Source organism: Clarias gariepinus, chromosome 19 (genome assembly GCF_024256425.1).
Source record: "Clarias gariepinus isolate MV-2021 ecotype Netherlands chromosome 19, CGAR_prim_01v2, whole genome shotgun sequence".
Taxonomy (NCBI): Eukaryota; Metazoa; Chordata; class Actinopteri; order Siluriformes; family Clariidae; genus Clarias; species Clarias gariepinus.
Genome location: NC_071118.1, coordinates 22,230,634 through 22,254,065, shown reverse-complemented (window position 1 = coordinate 22,254,065; position 23,432 = coordinate 22,230,634). Strand labels below are relative to the sequence as shown.

Here is a 23,432-nt window from a genome sequence, read left to right as displayed (position 1 = left end):
TTAAGGTTTACAATAGTTTTCTTTTATTGTGCCTGTATAGCTCTACTGACCACTGATGTGCTGTGCCAACCTGCTGACCTTATTACAGTATGTACACAGTAATAAATAAATAAATGCATCTAGAGTAGGTATGGAGTGTAACAGGTTTCACTCTGTTTACTTGGAGAACATTAAACTGAGTGTTCCTTAAGAATAAAGAAAAATGCCTCCACATCCTTGGGGTTAACTCTCACTCTCTCTCTCTCTCTCACAATGTGTGTTTTTTAATTTTATTTAAAAAAATCCTTTAAACAATGTTCTTGATGAGCGAAAATAGTAGGGACAAGTAGACATAATTGAGTAAAGTTTTTAAAATGTAAAGGTCACTCAAACTCATGGGGTTTAAAGCCTTGTATCCTTGTATCATACTGTAAGAATCAGACAAATAAAATATTCTGTTAGAGTTCAAAAAGCTGTACATTTTGGGACATATTTTTAATTTAGCACTTTTTTTCAGTAGGATGTACTGAAAGTAATGCAAAAGCGGGAATAACTGAATTGACATGGGTAGTTCATGTTGGTATAGTAACTCTTCTTCTATACAAAGGTACAGTACCACTTCACATGGTCTCTATCACACGCGATAAACCCGACACTTGAATACTTTTCTGAAATCCCCTCTGTCGCAGTTGATGCTTTCTCTTCTTTAAACTACTTCGCCCATCAGTCTATACCGCTCTTGTCGATGACATCGTCTCTGTAAACATTTTGAAGAGTTGGATTTACCGATAGTGCAGATGCAGGACTATGTGGAGAACTACTTCAGGTACGTTTGTATAGTGGAAAAAGTGCACTTTGAAAGTCCTACCACAATGAATAGAAACGCTATGCCGACTTTTGCATTACTTTTGGTACAGCTGTAGACGTGCATTAGCTATACGTGCTGAATAGCACCAGTGTTTGTTGTTTGTCAGGAGCCAATAGCGCCAGTGTTTGTTGTTTGTCAGGAACCAATTAGCTCAGTTTTTTCTGAGAGCAATGAAGCACATACTGTATGCTTTATGTGTTCACATATTTCTACTAGTTTCCTAGGAGACATGAATTCAGTACAGCAAGTCTTCACGGTGCAGTTTACTTGGTCGAGTATTCCACCAACACACTTAGAAGATGAAGGACACAATCATTGTGTGAATCCACAAATGTATATTAACGCACAAGAAACCAGACCATTTCCATGCATATTAGCACATTTTAATTTAGAAAATTTCTCACAAGAGTGAATGACAGCCTTTATCCATATGGTTATGCTAGTTACTGTATGTGTTACTACTGCATGTACTGTATTAGCATGAGCATATTTTGGCCAAACTAAACCCGCACCAGACCAACACTAACCCGCGTACACAAGCTCGGACCAAGAAGGAATCCGTGTAGGTCTGAGCTGTCCTTTTTTCAGCAAGATTGTAGGATCTTATTTAAATAATTAGCATGAACGAACACGTTTATAAGAGTGCTGTAGGAAAGACTATCGGAAAGTGAAATTTGAATAATGGTCCCGATTTTAAAAACTTAGCATCAAATTACGGCACAAAACCGTGTTCTTTTAAAAAATAGTACTGAACTAATCGCTCGTTTTAACCGTTAGCATTGACAGGAAAAATGAATTATTTGACGTTCACAAAAGTATTTACATTATTTTCATAGCATGTACACCTTTAGGACAGAAAACAAAAGAAAAAGTTAAATTAAATACTAAGACTTTCCTCTATACAGTTAAAAAAATAAACAGTGCATGGCATGCGCATCGCTCGATGAAGATTACTTCGTGTGACACGTTTGGCAGCGAGAACACAGTCACCTCAACATTTAGCAGACGGACTTAAGCTTATTGTCTGGACCGAAAACACTGTCCATGTAGAAGTCAACTATGAAAAACAAGCCACCAACAAACAGAGGTTTCCTTTCCCAGGTTTAAAGATAGGTTAGATCCCAGGTATTAAAGTTAAGGACATAAATATTAATATCTGCCCCTTTTTTAAAGAGGTTAAACGTTTCTTTTGTTGGAGTTTCGTTTGCTGTAAATGTTTTTGCAAGTTGTATTAAAATTTCTCGTACATTCGCCATCTCTATACATTCACAAGCTCTCTCTCTCTCTCTCTCTCTCTATTAATTCCGGCCTGAAGCGGTCTCTGCAGGCTTCTCAGGCTTCTTTACTTCTACCTCCTCGTCATCAGAAAAGTCCAGTTTAAAGGTCTCCAGGGTCTGTCTCATCATTATTGACTCCTTTCTCCTACAGAAAACAACAACAACAACAACACATTAATATATCATTTAAATATGTGTGTGTATGCACTGAATGTATTTATTATTATAGCATTATTATAGCAAATTATAGACTATTAAGGAAAAATGCACTTTATACAAAGCTGTTCAGCATTTGGTTTAAAGTTTGCACAGATTTCTGCTTTTCATCATATACACATGGTATGAGGGTGAGTTAAAGAACTCTGACTGTAGAATTTACTTTAATCAACGAGTCATTGTCTAGCATCAAGGAGCGAGATTATATATAGGGACTATAGGGAGGATGCTTTAACACTTCAACTGTGTGTCGACAGTGTGGACAGAAGTGTGTGGACGTGCATCGTCAGGCGAGATCCTTGACTAGCAGTCCTCTGTGTTTAATACAAAGTTTAGGCTTCGGCTCTTTAATGAGCATCTCGCTGTAACGAGCCCCGTTTATTGCTGAAACCTTCTTGATAATAATGTTCCTAAACAGTAGGCTCGATCGGAAAACTCTGATAAGACTGTGCGGCAGACAGAAGGTATATATATATATAACCGGATAAGCGGATCATTTTTGACTCACCCTCGTGCATTAAAGCAACATTTATGTCAATGAGACATTGCTTACAATTTCAATTTATAATTTTCCGTGTTGTTCTAACAGTAATGCACAGGACAATAAATCATTCAATAAACTATAAGCAATGTCTGTCCACTCATCAGACATGAATGGCGTGTAGAATGCGTATAGAATAACTCACTTCATCTGGAGCTGCATGTCGAGCAGCTGTTTCTGTAATCGAGCAGTGGACTCTCTCTCCTCTCCCAACTCTCGCTGTGTGTATCTGAACTGAGCCTCGCGGCGACTCGCCTCCTCTTCTGCCTCGTTCAGCTGCCTCTTGAGAGATCTCATTCTCTGGGTCATCTACATTCACATATAACAAACGGAATCACATCCGAATCTGAAAATCACTAGTTTTTACCAGTGTTTCGAATCATCTGAATTGAAACTTTGACTTTTGTATTGTCGATACTCTGAATCACTGGACATAAGTGGATGGGTGCGAGTCCAGTTACAGCATCTTTACTGTAATTCAATGCCACTTTATACTCGTATCATAAACTCCACAAGCACCATCTAGTGGTGAGAATGAATAAACGCAGTTTAGTAAAGTGTACCAGGTCTTTCTGCTCGTTGCTGATCTTGTGCTCCTCCTCCAGCTGCTCATTCAGTTCATTAATCTTCCTCTCCAGCTTACTGATGGTGTTGTTCATCACCACTTTGTTTCTGCAGAGAACCATGAGCATGTGCAAGACAGTTTAGATGCGTATATGTAGCTTATATGGAACTATGTAACAACGCGAGTGTGTGTGTGTGTGTGTGTGTGTGTGTGTGTGTGTGTATTACCTTTCCTCCAATCTCAGCATGTTCTCCAGTTCTTTAGCTCTGGTCTCTGCTTTAGTTATCACGTGCTCCTGAACTCTGTTATTCTGCAGCTCCTCCACTTCACCCCTTAACTCTCGAACCTGAGAATGAAGTAATGATTAATAACAAGTACCCACAATCACAATATAATAAATGAGACATATAACAGCGGTACAGTTTATTATCATACTGTCCAAAACATGTTTCCGTTTCATCTGCTTACAGGATCACACTGTCTAAGATATCATGCGATGAGGACACAGACCACACCAGCATCAATGTAAGGGTTCGATAACTGACTATTCTTACACTCGATCGGTATCGGTACACTCGATTACGCACACTATACAATCTGCACGTCATTCTCTAAACTGAATGGGGGTAGGTATTACTGTACCTGTCTCTCCAGGATCACTTTTTCACACTCCAGTTTATCATTAAGGTCCTTCTCCTGGATCAGTTTCATCTGCATCTGTTCAAACTGCAAGATAAAGACAATCATACGGTTATGATTAGCTCTCTTACTGTAGCTTATGGTACAGTAGGTATATTCCAATTTTACTTTAGAATCGAGAGGAGTGTTTACTTCCAATGAACCAAAAAAAAAGGTCTTGTTTTGCAAATTATTGTGAATAATTCTTTTGATTTTACATTTTTAATCATAAAAGTATTCGCAACAATATGCAGCTTTAGTGTAGATAGGTTAAAGATGTCCGTGTGTGTGTGTGTGTGTGTGTGTGTGTGTGTGTGTGTGTATTGACCTGTTCCACTGCTCTCTTGTGTTTGGTGACAAGTCTTTGCTCATTCTCCTGCATCTCCTCCAGGTCAGTTTCCAGATCGATCACTTGTTCCTGAACCACACACACACACACACACACACACACACACACACACACAAACAGTTTAATACACCGCAGGATTTTAATGCTCGCCAAATAATGAGGTCTTTAAAAACTCAATTACTCATACAGTATGTTTAACTAATAGATCCACTGCTATTTTTATTTCTATAAAACTCGATTTCTTTTAGCTTGATGTCAGCCGTCTTTGAAACGACCAATAGAAAATGGAACAGAAGTGCAAGCGCCTCATCAGTCATTTTAAGCATTTGCTTCATGTTGAACCTTAAAGGACATTTTGGTTTAACGATCCAGAATTTTGGATGACTGTGTACATAAAGGACAAGAGTAAACACTGCAAACTTTATTATATATATATATATATATATATATATAATAAAACTCTAAAATCACACCAAGATGGTCTGTTAGTCAGTTTGTTCGCGCACACATCACATTTTAATGGTGTTTTTACTGGTTTATTTGGCCGAGCTTGATGGAACACATACAGGAGGCTTTGTTTCATCGTAATCAGGCCACGGGCAGAGAAGATCTGCTAATTTGAAATTTAAATGGAAGAAAATCAACCTTGAAAAAATAAAAGTTCAGCTCATAATTCAACAGATGGCGCTGTACATTTTTAATACACACTTATGAGTGTGCAATTGAAATCTACTTAATAAACGCGATCTCACATCGTGCACTTCATATTAAAACACATTACACAACGCAATTCAACAGATTAGTGTGAAATTAAATTCCACTCATCTAAAGTCTGGGTGCATCAACACTAGTATATCTATAAGTCTTAAGAATCCAGTGTGTGTTTGTGTGTAAGAAAAATGGAGCGCAAGATCTAGGTGTGTGCGTGCGTGCGTGCTTGCGTGCGTGCGCGTGCGTGCGTGCGTGCGTGTGTGTGTTACCTGTGTCTGTTTGAGCTGTTTGCTCAGATCGTCTCTGTTCTGTGTAATTGTGTTCAGTTCCATCTGTAAATCCTCCACCGTTCTCTCCGCCTGCTTACACTGGAGCTGAATTTTCTCCCTCAGTTGGATTTCATCCTCAAGAGATCGCTCCTTATCCATCAGCTTATCTGAGACCTACACACACACACACACACACACACACACACACAGCTCTTGTAAGAATTCTGGTAAAAAAACAATGTTGTGGCAGATTTATACGGAATGTGAACAAAGGATGTAGAGACTAAAGGGTACTTATATCCACGCTTTTTATTTTCTTTAACTGTGGAAGTACCGTGTATTCCCTATATATACATACAGTACTGTGCAAAAGTCTTATGAACCATTATATATAGAGAGTATTATTTTAGCATATATTATTATATGCTGTACCAATTTTGTTATATATGTTTATCATGTCTACATAATTATTTACAAAAATCATTCAGTATTTCCATATATAACTTAAAAATTATTAAATAAACAATATTACAGAAGAATATATGCATGACTGTAAAGAAATATATATATATATATATATATAAATATATATATAAGTTCCCAGAGGAACTCATATCCTCCAGCAAGCTCAGTAAAACCTAACAGCTGTTTTACTTACAGTATAGTTCTGCGCAAAAGTCTTGGGCTCATACAAAACTATGGCATAAGCAAAAGATGCTTTGAAAACATTTCTGCATAAAAGAAACTTCTATAAAGAGTAAAAAAAAAATTAATATTTGGAGTGAAAACTCGTTGTTTAAAATCAGGAGTTTTAGACACAGGTTTGTGCAGTTTTATAAGAAAACAGCTGTTAGGTTTTACTGAGCGTGCTGGAGGATATGAGTTCTTCTGGGAACTTTGTCACACTCGCTCCTTTCTATTATCTCCTTTATGCAAGTCCTAGGAGCGTACATTAGGTCTTTTATTTCCATCTGAAAACTGGTCTGTCTTGTATTAGATTTTTTTCTTTACAGCCACGCATATATTAATTATAAATAAATAACATCATATTATTGTATTATACAAAACAGCATATAATATGGAACCTAAGACTTTTGCACACTACTGTATAATATACTGTATATTATTATTATTAATATTATTATTAAGAAAGCTGCTGCTTTCAGTCCAAATGGTACTTTTTCTGGTATTGTGGTATCTGTAGTATAAAAATCTTTCTCTTCTTTTTTGGCAGCGTGTGTGTGTGTGTGTGTGCGCGCTCCTATGTGTGTGTGTGTGAGAATGTGTATACCTCTCCCTGCAGGCGGCTGATGATCTGCTGCAAGCGTGCAACCTCCTGCTCTTTCTCCAAGACACACTCCTCCAGCTCCTCTACTCTTAGCTGTGTGTCCACTCTGAGTTTCTGCTGTAGACTCAACTCAGAGCTCGACTGAGATCCCAGTTGCAGAGCCTCTGCCAGCTAACACACACACACACACACACACACACACACAAAATCAAAATTAACAGCTATGTATAGGTATGTGATCATTGCAGTGCATGAAATTTTGAAATCTTTACGTTTACTTAAATGTAAAACACTGTTGGCTGTAAATAGATGTGTGTTTGTGGGCGTGTACGTGTACATATGAATCCGGACTGAGGCTGAGCTGAGGCTGCTGCGGCGCCCCCTACTGTTAGGATTTTCAAACGGCAACACCTATACTATTTTTAATGTTCGTCATGTTATTTAACTGTGTGTGTGTGTGTGCGTGTGTGTGTGTGTGTGTGCGCGCTCATGTGCACCTCCGTCTCCAGTCTAGCTACAGTGCTGCTCAGCTCTGCTGCTTTCTTTCCCTTGTTTTCTTTTTCAATCTCCATCTCCTCCAGATTCCTGTCAGCCAGCCACAGCTTCTCAGAGAGCTCCTGTGCATGCTGGGTCTGCTTCTCCAGAGCCTCCTGTATACACACACACACACACACACACACAGACACAGTCAATAAAACACAATCAATAGACAAAATGTACTGCCACACATTCCAAACAAATGAACAAACTAAATCCAAATGTAAACAGAATACCAGTATTTAACCCTAATACACACACACACACACACACACACACACACACACACACACCTCTGCATCTTGTATTCTGTTTTTGAGTGACTGCTGCAGGAAGTTAAAGGCGTATTCCTGAGTGTTTGCTTCCACCATGACTTCTCGGGCCTCCTTCAGTTCCACCTGCAAAACAAACACACACACGAGTGAGCCATGTGACTGATACATGGTGTGTACCTGGGCATAGGAGTATTCTACTCTACATTTCACTGACTTTGCATCTGTGTGCCTGTGTGTACATACAATATGAGTACGATCAATTTTTACGTATTGAAGCATACTGTAGGGAGCATCAACACCCGTGTGTTAAGTGCATAGGATTTTACTACTTACATTTTTTTCTTCTTACAGCAAATAAACACAAATCACATGGAGGCGAACACGATGGATGATCATATAGATGTAAAATTTGAATACGGATAACTAATCTGCATTTCTTACCTCGACCTGCTTGAAACGTTCCACCATCACGTTGTTGTCGCTCTCCAGTTCGACGATCCTATCTCTCATCTTCTTCAGTTCTCCCTGGAGCTGTGTGTTCATGCGCAGCAGATCCTCGTTGTTCACCAGCAAATTCCGCATCTCGAAGCGAATTTGGGTTCTTTCCTTCTCCAGCTCAATGCTCTCTGCTTCCAGAAACTGGTTCCGCTGTAAGAAGGAAACAAATAACTATGATTTTTTGGAAAATAAATCCAAGCGTCTTTAAAAGGTTACCACTTCGTTATTGACCACAATTAAGTGTTATTACTTTACACACATAGTTGTGTTTGGGTTGTTCCCCATTGATGGTCTATTTTCTGAATATTTATTTATTAATGCATTAATGCAAGTGTAAATCTTGTCGTTTACGTACTCTCTGACATTCCTCCAGCTGTCTGGTCAGCTCTTCGATGAAATCCCGTTTGCTGGGCATGCTGTTCCTCATCAGGAATTGCGATGGAGGAGCTTGTTGCTGCGAAATATCATAAAGACACTGAAATTCACACTCAGCTCCTAATCACAAAAACACTGCTGAAAATTAATAGAAAATCCTAATTCAATTTCAGGAACACGGTTGTTGGTGTTAAAGTGATCTAAAAATAATCATCATATCTAAATCACTAAAACGGATGTCTAATATAACCCTGCAACATGGTGGAAAAAGTTTAGATGGGTTATTTTAAAATAGTTTCTAAAGTAACAATATTTCACAAGTCTTTCGAAATAGTTCAACAACAACACAATGTCCTGATTTAGGTGCAGATTTTGATAAAGAATTTCAACACATGGTATTTTATTTCGTTATTTCATTGACTCACATATTCCGAGTAAGATCATTTCTGTACTGGTACAAAGAATGTTGTAATAATAATGTAATAACAGAAAGCAGGGGCTCTCACCACTTGTCTCCGGCTGAGTGTGTCGTAGACAGAGTATCGTGGACGGGAAGCGTTGAGGGTGTTCACAGGACTTGGGCTTCGGAATAAATTCATCTCGGCTGGTGATGGAGACCTTCTCTCCGGCAGCTAAAACAGAAATTGCATTATGCATTAACTCCTATTAATCCCTTTCAATAATGTGTGAATTATCACCAAGTATGTCTTTACGATATCTATTAATTTAAATGCAATTTAAATCCATCAAACACACATAAAATAAAGGTGTTTTTTTTACACAATAGAGATTATTTTAACATCATTCTTGTCTATTATATAGGATTATGTTTAATTTCATTGCTGAATGAACGTTAATTGCTCGTTATGGAAAAATGTTTTGCGTTTAAAAGCCCAGGGACAAACTACAGCAGTTACGCTTACAAATAAGTCTGTGTTGCTAGTAAATGTGAGTATATCAATTTATAAAGTAAGCGAAAAACTTAATCACCTTGAATTCTGACATTCGGTTTACAGGGGTGTAGTCCAGTGAGATGGTTGAATAAGGGCTGTTAAAAACTCTGAGAGGAGCCTCAGCATTCCCAACCTGTGACAAGAGGCAAAAAATTATTCCTGTCCTTTGCTTTCTACCACTATGGTCCAATGCATACAATACAGCAACTTAGAGATAGAGATAGAAATCAGGAATAGAAAGAGATCGTATTAAAATAAAGTAAATAATAACCACAGAAAATAAAGATTTAAAGACGTAAACTCACAGCCAACGACTCCATCGAACGCCAGTGGGACAAACCCTTGGAAAGAGTTCCGTTGTCTTTGGGACTGGTATCAGTGGGTCCACCTGGTCCACTAAGTCCGTTTCTGATTTGATCGGATCCTAGGAACATCTGGTACTTCGGGCTGTTCAACGCTTTAGGGGTAGGTGGATCCTCCTCAGACTCAGGGCTGGTTGCTCCGTTCTCTTGGTCAAACTGAAATTCCAAAAGATAGATGCATGATTGGGTTGTGATACTGTTTGTCCATAAGTGTGTTTGAGAGCTTGTGCGCACACACACACAGACAAACTGGCAAAAAATTTTTTTTTTAAACGTACAAGCTTGTGCAGGCATTGAGAAAGCAAAGCAATTCCAAAAGCATGCACTTACATCATGTGCAAACAAAGCTGTGAGAGAAGTGCTGCGACATATAGTGAGATTAAAACAAGCAAATTAAGCAAAAGCCATGTAGTAATAAACTCACACAAGTCATAAAAACATTCAATAGACAAGTACATACTCATGCAGTGAAACACACACACAGACATATTAATACGGTCTGAGTTATAAACAATAAACATTCAATTTAAGACAAACACATGAAGGTTAGTGGTGTGGTGATAAGCGGTGTAGCAAATGCATTCGCGCGCTGGATTGTCAAAGGTCACATGGACGATGTGGCATTGCTGACAGGTGTGAGGGACAAGCGTGTGGTGCATGCGGCGAGAACACAAATCGTCTGGTCGAGTACGGCGAATCGCACACACACACACACACTTACCCAGCCAGCGTGTGAGTGTGTGTTGGGACCATTGGGAACATTCTCCAACCCTCCAGAGTGAGACGTTACTTTTACGGCGGGAACTTGGATGGAAGTTGTTCCATCTTTTGTTTGTTGTGATGGAGAAACATCAGATACACAGAGTATCTGCTCACTGCTCTCAGGACCAGAGAACTGGTGGATGAGTTTTTTCACACTTCCTGATCGGGTGAGATGAGTCGCTTTCATCAACGATGCCCTCATATTGGCTTTCCAGTTCTTCTTCCCGTTCTCCATGTCAGGGGGAACATGTCCGTTTGAAAGTACCGCCGTGCTTTTCGAGCTAGGCAATGTGTCTTTGTTGTCTGTTTCCTGAGAAAAACACCAATCTATGTTTCAAGATTAACAGCTTTCAGTGTCTTTTATGACAAATACAGTAACTGTATACATTGTTTTAATTTTTTTGTAATAAAATTGTGAAGGTATCATCTTCACAAGGTATCATTACAATACCTAGGTGCTGATTCAATTTGTATAGCGATTCTTTTATCCCTTTATTCTTTTATTCCCTTTCATTTATGGGAAATATATTCATTTATAAAAAGAAATTAAATGATGGCAGCAATGTGCAGTATTATGTTTCGATGTCAGTCGTTGCACCATCGTTGATGCCATCATGTGATAGTCAGACGGGAGACGTAGATTTTACATGTTGAAGTGTGTTTACAATTTTATACATATATTTTGATTTTGTTACAATTCTAACTAAACGTAGCAAATAATTTGCCATGTGAACTGTTTAGGGTGTAGGATTATAGAGGAACTTCAACATTTACACCTCAAAAATCGATTGTCATGGGGTAAAAATGGAGCTTTGCTAGGAACTTCTCGGCCTGTCTGTTAATAAATTGACTCCTGATGCTAATGAAGGACCAACAACGGCGGTATTAAGCCTGATGAATACAAGCAAAAAAACTTAAGTGACAACCTGTCTGCACCTGAGGTCTCACATGGAACATTTCATTTAAAACCTCCACATTTGTGGACAACTGTGATATTGATTTGCAATGGTGTCAATCCAATTTTTATTCCTTTATTCCTCATTCTTTAGTTGGAAAAAACCCATAAGAAACCAGTTTGTGCCCAATTTCCACCCTCGCTCTAGTGAACCATCTCTCCTGCGTTCTGTAGACTGATGAAACCATGAGAACTTGCTGATCAATGGTTTATAAACTCACTATCCGGTGTCACTGAACAGAAGGTAGGTTCCCTATTACAGTAAGTCTGGTTTCTCCAAGACGTCCCAGGCAGTGTTTCCTTGATTAAATAAAATGTCATTTAACTGACAGCACTGGTTATGAGCTGCTATGCGATGATACTGATACTGCAAGCCTCACCATACATGCAACTATGTAAGTTGTTGCTGAGTAATGACAAACACAGACGGGGCAACGGCGCCAAGCTTTAAGGTGAGTTGACGACATGTCAACATGACACACGGTCACAGGATACGGCAAGGAAGTGGATCGGCACAGAAACGTCAAATTAGACATTAGGGGATGTCAGAAGTTTAAAAAAAAAAAATCATACAGGCCTGAGAGAAATGGATGTTGAGGCAAACTGACAGCCTAGACACTAGACACACACATGCACACACACACACATATACTTTGTAAATCAACATGTCTGTGTGTTTCAGAAAATTAGATGAACTCAACGTCATACATAGATGCGAAAGATGCAAAATGAGTAATATGGAAGGATGAACTTAATGCAATTACATTTGTGAGAACAGCACATTATCACATAGCACTGCATGCTTAAGGGATTAAACAAACAACAAAAAAGGTCTTGTTATATAATACGATAAGCATCTATTTCTCCATCTCCTTTCCCATCTTTAAAAAACGTTCACACACAAAGTAGACTGCAGGTCATGTAAAAAAATAAAAATAAATAAATAAATAAAATTAATTAAGCTGATCCCGATCTGGTTGACCCTCTAAAACCATAAAGAACTGACATCTGGTGACAGAAAATGTGCCAAAAGTGGATGAAGAGACCCATCTACTGTAATCACCAAAAAGCTCTTTCTATTGATAAACACACAAAAGATAATTGTGCTAATCCAGGATCTCTGAATTGGCTAGTGTCCAGTGTGTTACACAGATGAAGAGAGTTCAGCCTAATCCCGACACTCGAACAGCTTCCTTCCCCAGGGAAGGCTCGCCAAATCTGGGAAACACGCTCGAGAACGTTTCCCCGAGGCACGGCTTCAGCGCTAATCATTTAGCAAATTTAAAAAAGGATAATCGCTTAATCTAGACTCTAATGTGATTAATTTTCTTCTAAAATATGATCTCCTAATAATGACAAGCATTTAAACCTTTATCCCTATACTTTAAATAATAATGATGAAAAAAATCTTTATTTAAAAACTACATTAAGATTTAGCTTATCTGTTAGCATGCTAATCCCAGCGCCAACACGAATGAGACGAGGTCACTGATTTAGCAGCTGAGTGTTTGATTACCCAAAGTGCACTTCTCCCCGGGCCGCTTTTCTGGCTAAAGGCCTTCAGATCGCTGACGGGCTCGTCAGTCCCGATGAGGGGAAAAAGGGCATTACAGTACATCTGTCTCATTCCCACGGCAACACACCACATGCACACACATGCACACACTCAGACTGAGGAAAGGGTGATCGGTTGAAACGCGTTATGTGTGCAAGTGTGTGTATGCTGTGTGCTCCTTAGGGGCCTAGTGGAGTGACATATGGTGTATGTGTCCTGACCTAAATTACTCTAATTCTCTTCACCGACTTCACATTGCGTGTTGTAAAGCTAGTGTGTGTTGCATGCACTGAGGAATTCGCTGTCTAACAAAGCCACATGATCCCGCAGTTCTATTCCAAACCCAAAATTCATTTCTTTATCAGCATCTATTTTTTTAGACTTTTCAGATGATCCTACCTAGAATATAAAAAAATAAATAGAATTTCATAGTGCAAAAAGCACACACCACTGAGTATGAGTTTAGCTAGGTGAGGTAATGCACACAGATGATTAATTATGTAGGGCGGTGAGTGAAACTCGCCTCCGGCTGTCCACACTTAGCACTCACATCTCCATTTGCTATGTCGCCAGCAGTGACTTCCCCCAAACAGCTCAGTCAGCATTTGACCATTTTAAGCTTTCAACCAGCCAAACAAACAGACAAACCACAAAAACTCTCACATTCACTCTAACTAGTAAGAAAAAAAGCCTGATGGTGCGTGTTATACTTTTAAGGATTAAACAATCTGTGAAATATTAAAGTTTTAAAACCTTCACACACAAAAATAATTGGCATCCCTATATCATTGTCTTCTAACGTTACAGACATCTTACGTATTATATATACAGTATATAGTGTTTAGAATCTCTCAAGAAGCCGTCCATAACAACGAGTTCACACACACGGAGAAGATTTCCACCAGGAATCATAATCAGGGTTATGCAAAAATATAGCAGCACTTTAGGAGCATCACATCGTCAAATCTGCAATTAGATTCCCCCCCCCCCCCCATTTCTTCCATCTAAACACTAAAATAAGCACCTGGAGTTTTATATGTGGTTTTTGGTTTTCACTTTTGATTTACCCCTACAGTCATTGTTGAGCTACAAGCCCTGCAGGAAAAAAAAAAAGAAAAAAAAGAGAAAAGAGAAACAGTTTTTGGCACATATGAAAGGTTAATTACCATTCTTGCGTCTGTCTGACTCCTTCCTGGCATCCCGTTGCTCAGCTTCTCGGTCAGGTGGTCAAGTTTAGTGCTTTCCTCTCTGTATCTCTGGATGTTTTCCCCGAGCATGCTCAGCAGGGCGACGAGGGCCTGCTCACGAAACTGAAGCTGCTCTGCGTGGGCTGCTTTACCTACAAAACACTTCTGTAGGTCACGCTCGCTGCCGGCAAAGCTCTGCGGGGCAGAAAGAAAGGGAGAATGAGAGAATGTTAATTATGAAAATTTAAAAAATGTAAAAAAAAAAAAAAAAGTGATCAGAGATCAGCAGATTGTTTTCAACAGAAACATAAAATTGGAATGTGATTAAATAAATATTCTATAAAATAACAGCAATGAGATTAAACACGACACTCCACAGGCTTTAATCTGGTTAATAGTTATGTGTATCCCTGGTGGCTTACAAATATCATATATAATATGAAGATAAATGATAAAATGATCAGGAACCAGCTTAATAAATACAAATGCAGCTGAAATGTTTATATTTTTCGTATTATTTTGATATGAGCTCGTAGTGTACAGTAGTGCATCCTCTGTCTGTTCTTATTGTGCTCAGATCCTTGTGGCTTTAATCTCGTTGGTACTGTAGTGTCTGTAACTCACAGTGCTGATCTCTGATTTGAAGCTTCCCTGCCAGTGATCAGCGTCGGTCTGTAGACTCCCTGAAGCTGCTGTCTCACAACTCAGGGCCTTTTTCTGCAGTCGTACCGACGTCAATCTAACACGCACACACACACACACACATGGACATTAAAGGGGGTTTTTAGTTCTTAGCACATACATCTAATGTACGCCACTGAAATGCTTCTAAAGACACAAGATTATGGTTAATGATGCCTCCACTAGAGGGAGATACACACTCATGAAACACCACAAAGCAGGTCTTGATATTAAAAATACATACACAGGTCAGTCTGCGGCGAGCTCTGTACTGCATGTCTGTCTTTATAATGACAGGAATATGAAAGTGAAGAATGAACACATCTTTAACCCAATGAAACAAGTCAGAACAGTACAGCAAATGTGTTCATTTTTTATCATTATTATGGACATCTTACATTTTTCCACGCTGCCCTTTATGCAGAGTTTAACAGACGATTCCAGTGAGCTTACACAGCTGTATTTCAACATGTGCTCTCTCTCTCTCTCTCTCATATCACTCATATCATATTTCCTTAACTTGGTTACCACACTGTCTTTCTCACACTCACCCACAATGCCACGGGTAATCTCTCCAGGGAGGAATGCCGTATTATACGATTACTGACGATTGTGCAACAGCATGCAGAGCTTTAACTGTAATTTCTGAAACGTTCATTTAATACTTAGTTTTTAGGTTCTATTAATAAAACTGACTTTAAAAAAAAAAACAATCGAAAAACAACAAACAAGTTAATCCACTCCATACAATAAAAGTTTCAACAATATTGTGAGAGAGAAATTATGATATATATTCCGCGTCGCCCCAATCCACAGTTGAGTCACAGTTGAATAAATGATGGCCCATAGTTTATACCATCTGCAATTCTGTATAAAACCCCTCACCCTGGCAACCCTACCCCATGACATTTAAACAGCCTCCACATACACACACACACACACACACACACACATGCACAACATAATTCACGCAAATAAAGCAAAATTGCTCACTCTGGAAGGATGATATATCCACTGAAGGACGCATGGCATGATGTCGGGAGAACTTCACAAAGTATCTTTTCTTCAATGCAAAAGTGTGTGTGTGTGTGTATGTGTGTGTGTGTGTTTTCAGAAGCAAGGCAAAGTCCAAGGCAAGAGAGACAAGATATAAAACCACAGAGTCCAAACAACAAGAGGCAAAAGAAGAGGACAGAGGGAGACGGAGACGCTAGATATGTTTTTTTTTTTCTTTGTCTCCTGTTTGTACCTCCTATTTGCCTAAGTGATATATTACCATTGCCAAACTCACTTCTCTTTCCTCTGAAGAATGTACAATTTAACAAAACCACATATGTATTTTTAAAGGAAACTTTTCCGTTTACAAGAAAAAATTGCGGTTGGATTGATATCAGGCGAATTAATCACCATATCATTCAAGTCTTAACCTGGATCTATTCTGTCATAAATGATACTTTAATCTGTCTCAAGTGTCATTGTTAGAAGTCTCTAAATCATTTTCCCTGTTCTAACATTCTAACAGCCTGTGGTGTTGGAATGGTGTTGGAGTGGTGATGTACGAACCAGGACTTGGCAAGCTACAGTCTTTTACAACAGCCTCAGATTTAACACGTGAAAGCAGGACACACCCTTTGGTTGATCGGTGGATTATGAAGATGCGTTCCGACGTGCCCTCTCTTGTCTGGAAAAGGCCCAGGGTGAAACAGTTCGATCTTCCAGTTATGATCTATTCAGAGACGTTGAACAACCTTTAGTCATGCAAGGCTCTTGGAAAGCACCGCAGTGGCGAGGTCAATTCTTTCGCTTTCCCTATATAATTAAGGGCTTTGGGTTTGAGGTCAAAAGATGAATATGGCATAATGGAGAAGAGTTTGGCATAAACAACTTAAAACATGGTCAGTGAAAGCAGGAACACTTAAAAGTTCTTGATGGTTCTCCATTATTGTAAAACGGTTATTGTTTGATTTGGGGTGTTTCTTCAGTCTTCACATCAAAGGGGGAATTCAACTGGCTTAAGGACTAGGATTTGTTATAGCAAGCCTAAACTGATGAAGCCGACAGATCGTTTCTGTTCATTCTACTTCTACAATCATGGGTTTGATCTTTGATGAAGGTTAGTGAACCTGCTCTAGAAGCAGCCATGCAAACCCAAGCCATAGACTTCTTCACCGATAAGCCAATATGTGGATGTGGATCATAAGCAGATACTTTCTTTCTCCAGACTTTGGTCTTTCTATCACTCCAGAAGAGATTAATCCTAGTTCCAGAACTTTGGATTTCTTGGTGAAACCCAACCTAGTCTGCCAGTCTCTATATCTCTGTTCTCAAAGACTTCTTCGAATAGTGGCTGTTGATTTTTCTAACTGTTGTTTGTTGGTTTTATTTATACTGTTTGTCTCTCAACGTTTCCCATCAACTGAGTTTTTTCCTCAATTGGTTTCTTTGTTTTTCAGGACATTATAAATGTTTGTATTGGCTATACAAGTGCCTGTGCAATGGCTCTGATCAATGAACTTTTTTCTCTGCTTCAAAGTGTCCTACTTTTCTTCCATTAACAGCTCTCTAGTCTTATTTGTGGTTTTTACTTTTGAACATCAAATATAATTTTACAGGTCAAAACCAGGACTTAAACAAAAAGTAGGAATATTTAGAAATCTCAATTGTTTAAACTGTCAATCTGTCAGGACACTCCTGGGCAACAAGACACACCTGTCAGTCACATTTTCCAATAATTCTGATCACTTTAGACAAAAGTTGCATAATTCAGCTAAATGTCAGATCTGATCTGCTGTGTCATATTCATCTATTGATCACAAACCCAATTTTACTTTCTTTTTTAAATAAGATTAAACAATCATTTATACAGTATATGGCACATCCAGTAAAAAAGCCAAATGCTATGGTTTAATAAAGACATGATCATATAATAATCAGTGCAAGTCAGAGAAAATTATATTGAATTTCTGCAATCTTCTGAATAAACCCATGAAAAAAAAAAAAAAATATATATATATATATACATATCGCCCTTTCTCTGATCTAATAATAGAAAGATTTCGTACTCCTATTTCAGTGTTATGACACATTATGTCATCATCTTTGAAACGTGAAATTTCTCCAGTTAACGTGATATACTGTAAATCCACAAATTGGGTTGGACAGATATCACACTGTCAATTTATCATACCGTTTCTATGCAAATGAAGTGCGTCTCTGAAAGCGTTAACATCTGCTCAGGGTGAGCGCACACAGAAAGAAGATTAGCGTGGTCAGATCGGGGTTTGTTTACCAGCTAAAAATGTCCAAAAATGATGTTAGAGGAATTAAACGGGTCCAGGGCGATCTGTGCAATGTTCTTTCATTAAAGCGTGCTGACATGTGCACGTTATTATGTAGGTTAAATTACCTTGTACAGGTCTTACTATCGAAAGCTAACATTTTGTCCAATATCCCTTTGACAGGATAAAGAACAGGAACGGAAGTGCTGTACATTAAACTACCGCCATGGATGTTGTTGAGAACCCCCCCCCCCCCCCCCATGCTTATAAATGTCATGTCGTGTTTGTTCATACGTTCAGGATAACACGTAACCAATATGATTTTCTCATTATAGATAAAGAGAGAGTGAAAGCACATAGGTTGTGCGTGTGTCAGTGAGAACCGACTATGTCTCAGATGTAAACAAACCGGTTACAAATCATCCAGATTATGGGTGGAGGACCTCCAGGTAACCAGAATGACAACTCCATGTCAGGTAAAGTATTATCTTCAGACATCTCATGCTACACTTTCCTTTTTCTTTCAGTTTTCCTCGTTTATTTTGCAACTTGAAGTTGAGAAACAAGCTGACTTTGTGTGTGTGTGTGTGTGTGTGTGTGTTGTAATCCTAATTGTCGGTCTCAGTTACCCGAGTGTGACTGAGCTGTATTTTGTACGAGTTTGCAGGCTTGTTTGGCACTAAATCACCTACCACACTACAGACATTCTGCTTCCTGCTGACTCCCTTTTCAGGACAATGTCTATGTGTCTATCCAAGTCCGACCAGAACTGTTAGAACGTATTACAATAAGTGTACCCAAGTGTGTTTAAAGAGGCACAATAGAACGGGAAAAAGCTCTGTGCTTGTAATACAATGCCACAATGCAGGACATTTAGATCAGGTCTATTCAGCTTCATTAGTACACAGACGGAAAGTTAAAGATCCTGCGTGACATCTGCGTCAAACCAGAACAGATTAACAAAAGGCTAGCGCTTTGCAGGTTAAAAACACAGGAGACTAGGTATTACAGACATAATCCAGAAATACGTCCCATTCACAATAATGCACACATCAGCTAATAAACACACTATATTTTTATTTAAGTCTTTTTTTTTTTTTTTGCAAGTAATACACACGCATTAACTTTCTTTTCGGTCGTGAACTTGGTTGACTTTAGCCAGACAATCTGCAGATCTAAAAACGTCCAACATTTATAAAAATGAATAAGTTAGCGAATAACTGATTTGGAACTGATACGGACACACACGGGATCGTTTCCAGAAACCGGCCATGTCAGAGCACGTTTATGCGTCTGCATGGGTATGTACACCAGCATGTACGTGTAAATGTAAGTGCCAGTGCCAGTGAGTGTGTGTACTCACTGTTGACTGACGTGTAAAATCTCCTGTTCGGTCTCTCTTTGCAGGTTTATTAATCTGAGGTGACTCTGTGTGATGAGGCTCCACAAAGTCCCAGCGCTTTCACTGATCTTCTCTGGAAAAACCTGCCAGATATTAAGAAATGACATCATAAACAATCACCACAATGCAAAAGTGTGAGGATTAAACACCACCTCTAAAGAATCAGATTATAAAATAATAATAATAAAAATGTAAAAAAAAAATCACAAAATGTTCACTGGAAATGTAAGGTCAGGAATGTAAAACTGTGTTCATATAATAACACACACACACACACACACAGACAGACACACACACACGTGTACGAATATATGCTGAGTTGTTCGGTTTTAAAATTGTGTAATTATAAGATCTCGATTCACAAACACACGCATCAGGTGCTCGTCAGTCCTAAAGACCCGAAGCAGAAGGCGCAGATTTAAAAATTTAAATGCGTAAAAAAACACAATATAGTGAGTAATGCATTATGTGGGCAATTCTGGCCACAATAGCGTTCCAGTCTACAGATGGAAGTGACAGGCTGCTACAGGCCACGTCAATCTGCACGATCTGCAATCTGTTTCGTGTTCTAGCACTGCTTTAACAAGTGGGTTGAAGCTGTTTTTATTGCTCAGATTTGTAGTAGCAACTAAAACCCAGAGGTCCCTACTAATGCAACGTTTTGTGATACAATAACACGTTATTTCAAACTAAAGATATCTGTGTATCCTTGTATTCAATTCGTCACAATATTCTGAACACATAGCGTATATAATGTACAGTGTATATATACATATATATATATATATATATAATCTCTTAAAGACTTAACCTTCAATCATCAGTAATTGTTTTCAGTTCAAGTGAATAAAAGAATAAAAACATATTTTGCTAAGGAATGTTTATTGTTGATAAATTGAAAAACAAAACAAAAAACACGACTTTAGAGCAAAGGATCCCTCGAATAATTATTTGTTTGTAAATGCAGCAGGAATGTGAAAAAACCTCCTAATGACTTCCCGTAATCTCCAGTGAATAAAAGCATCACTAGAGCTAGGAAGCAAACCGAGCATATTAAAGGGTTAGATTAGATCTGACATTACTCAGGATAATCTGATTGACCTGAGGCTTTGTCATGATGAAGGGAATCCAGTCAGTCACTTCCTATAACGAGAAGCGCTGCTTGATATAACCTCCTACTCGGAGCATAATTCAGTTTTGTTCAAACAAGAGACTTCTTGGCAGTGGAAGTTAATGGAGAAGAGAACGTTTCGCTTAATGCAAACAGGAATACATTTTCACACTCGGTTATCATGAATTCCTGGCAATCGAACTAATGACAGCTCAACAAACAACCAACATGCTTTTCCAGCACGGTAAAAGCTGCCACGCAAGACAGCAAAGAACAACAGATCTGTTTTGGGAATGAGTTCGAGTGATTCATCATGTGAAAAGGCCTGGAACGGTTTGGGAGAGAGAAAGACAAATGTATGGCCAAATTGCCCTGTGGCTAAATCTACAAGCTGCAGTCTGGATCCGCATCCGACAAAATGAGTGATGGAAACATAAATGACTAGTTATATACTCTTAATGCTAAACATGGGTTTTAGCAATGCCCTGTGATAGACTTACTATGAAACACTCGCTAAATGTCTAGAGGACGGGTTCCAGTATATCACAATAAACCCATCGATTTTGTCGCAATTTTTTTTCTCACATACGGAGTAAGTACTCTATCACTTCTTGGAGGCAGAATTCCAAACAGACACAGCTCTCTTTTTGGCTGTGTTGAAATTGCCGTGTAACTCGTAGAATTTTTAAACTTTGGACTGTGGTTGTAAAGGTTCGAATTCAGCCAAATAAATCAATTTAGTATCTGTGTCCTATATGAAAATTGTCTTGTGGATTGTAATTAAATGAAATATTTTCAGAAATGAGCTAGTGTTAGATATTATACTGCCATACGCAAAAAACTTAAACCCATAGACTCCGCTGACAAAGTGGACTAATGAGTGCTGTTCAAATCAAACCGGGACGTGTGATAAAATTTCTTGTAAAACTGATTTACAGAAGATGCATATGCATGGTGCAAACGTTTTAAAGCAGGCCGTACGTCTGTGATGACGATCCTGGCCGAGGTGGGACCAACCCGCTTTCTTGTAAACATTTAGCGAGTGGAATACTTGATTCTTGAAAATCGGCTAACGGATAACTTATTACCAGCTAGTGGAAGAGACGCATCTGTCTGTGTGAACGACATCCACAAACACCACTTAGGCATTACAGGAACCCGGCTGGGAGTTATTGCCACATCGCCCATGCAACTCCTGACCTTCATACAAACCATTTCCTCATGCTTGGGCCCTTACCGGAGTTCCTGGGAGGCCAGTGTTTCAGACGCGAAACAGGCAGTTTGGTCATGTGACTAGTTACCTAAAACGAGTACATCTGGAATGTACTGTAATTTGTGTTGACCTCACGTGGAAAGATTTCCACAAAATCTGTGTGTTTATTCAGTGCTGTTCACATAGCAGGTGGCTCAAAGAAAGAGAGGCGGACTACAAAAAGGTTTGGACCTTTTGATATTTAGATACTATATTAAAGACCAATGATCCGAATAAAGAAACTAAGAAAGGTTTGTTTTTTTTTTTTCTAAATTGAAAGAAAAACTGTCTATCTAACACACATAAAAGTGCCAACATAAAAGTATGCAAATGATTTCCTGTAACAGTTTGGAGATGAACATGGGTGTGACTCCTTAAGGGAAAATCTCAATCGAACCAACTTTCCCTCAGAATTACCAGAAGTTCCAGGGTAGTGTATATTATACAACAAGTGAAAAAAAAAATTTAATTAATTTTACCCTATTACAAACTGGCACATGGAATCCAGACTGAGCAAACACGGGGAAGTGTTGTGTAGGAGGTGGTGTTTCTAAGGGCAGGATTTCCCCGACTTGTCCTAATCCTTTATAAGAAAAAGCCTTAAAGGGAAATAAGGAATTTTTATAAGTACTGGACTGAAATCAAACAGCCTTATAAAAAATGGGCAAACCCGAGAGAGCATTCTAGTCCTTCGGAAACGAAAACATGAACTCAAACCAAAATACACAAACGTACTCGTTCGGCCATGTAACAGAAAGCCAGATACAGACGTTATAGTCTACTGTTCTTTCATGTTTGTCTGTCTGGGGAATTTTGTGTCATACCCAGACAAACAATACAACCCTAACAGACCGTAATGTGCAAACCCACTTATATCATTGCTAGTTACTGTTCGGATCAATATTTACGTAATGAATATAATAACTTTAACCACAGTCATTGTTACACCAAAAACTACAGGCAAGACAAATGAAAAGCAAAAGCAAAGAATCAAAATCTGAAGACAGTAGAGTTATATTATTGAGCTTTTATACTAGCGATTACTTACAAACTCAAAAGCAGAGCTGAGGCTGCAGGCGCTCATGGTGCGGTGAAGACTGCTGAGTTCGGGGGAGTTTTTGGTTAACGACAGAGTGTTTAGCGTTCTGTCCTGTTGCTGTGGGTGAAAATGTGGCCACACAAGTGTGTGTGTGTGTGTGTGTGTGTGTGTGTGTGTGTGTCTGCTTGATTGATCTTGCTCTATTCTCCCCCTCCGGGAGAGTTAAAAAACAAGGGGGATAAGATTAAAAGTTAGTGTTTAAAGTTTGTGTGTGCGTGTGTGTACTCTCAAGTGATGAGCTTTGTCGATATTTCCTAAAGGTAAATGAATAATATGAATTTCACTGCCAGGAAGCCTTTCTTAGTAAAGTTATTGATGCTATTATAATGAGCAGGCTAATTAATGAGGTCTTATAATGGTTTAGACTTTGACACTCCAGACTATGCATCACACACACACACACACACAC

The 23,432-nt window shown here is 38.8% G+C and overlaps 1 protein-coding gene across 2 annotated transcripts; it reads right to left on the bottom strand.

Annotated features, from left to right (window-relative positions):
* Positions 1-1,208: 1,208 nt before the first annotated feature.
* LOC128507388 (cingulin-like protein 1) lies at positions 1,209-23,093 on the bottom strand. Of its 2 annotated transcripts, XM_053478248.1 has the most exons (20): positions 22,973-23,093; positions 19,523-19,644; positions 14,825-14,939; positions 14,180-14,395; positions 10,463-10,813; positions 9,685-9,897; positions 9,417-9,512; positions 8,933-9,058; positions 8,407-8,505; positions 7,995-8,201; positions 7,572-7,676; positions 7,239-7,391; positions 6,745-6,912; positions 5,454-5,627; positions 4,453-4,542; positions 4,089-4,172; positions 3,674-3,792; positions 3,445-3,553; positions 3,027-3,190; positions 1,209-2,269 (listed from the first exon to the last, which is right to left on the bottom strand). In XM_053478248.1, exons 1-20 carry the CDS (start codon positions 23,006-23,008, stop codon positions 2,146-2,148), a joined length of 2,871 nt encoding a protein of 956 aa, XP_053334223.1. In that variant the 5' UTR covers positions 23,009-23,093; the 3' UTR covers positions 1,209-2,145. The 2 variants fall into 2 exon arrangements, with proteins under 2 accessions (XP_053334223.1, XP_053334225.1); XM_053478250.1 differs by lacking the exon at positions 10,463-10,813.
* Between the last annotated feature and the right edge of the window lie 339 nt (positions 23,094-23,432).

Coding starts and splice junctions, on each gene's coding strand:
- LOC128507388 (XM_053478248.1), bottom strand. CDS start 23,008: ATGAGCGCCTGCAGCCTCAGCTCTGCTTTTGAGTTT. Junction 4,543..5,453: donor AACAGCTCAAACAGACACAG/GTAACACACACA, acceptor TGTGTGGTTCAG/GAACAAGTGATCGATCTGGA. Junction 4,173..4,452: donor ACAAGAGAGCAGTGGAACAG/GTCAATACACAC, acceptor TTTATCTTGCAG/TTTGAACAGATGCAGATGAA.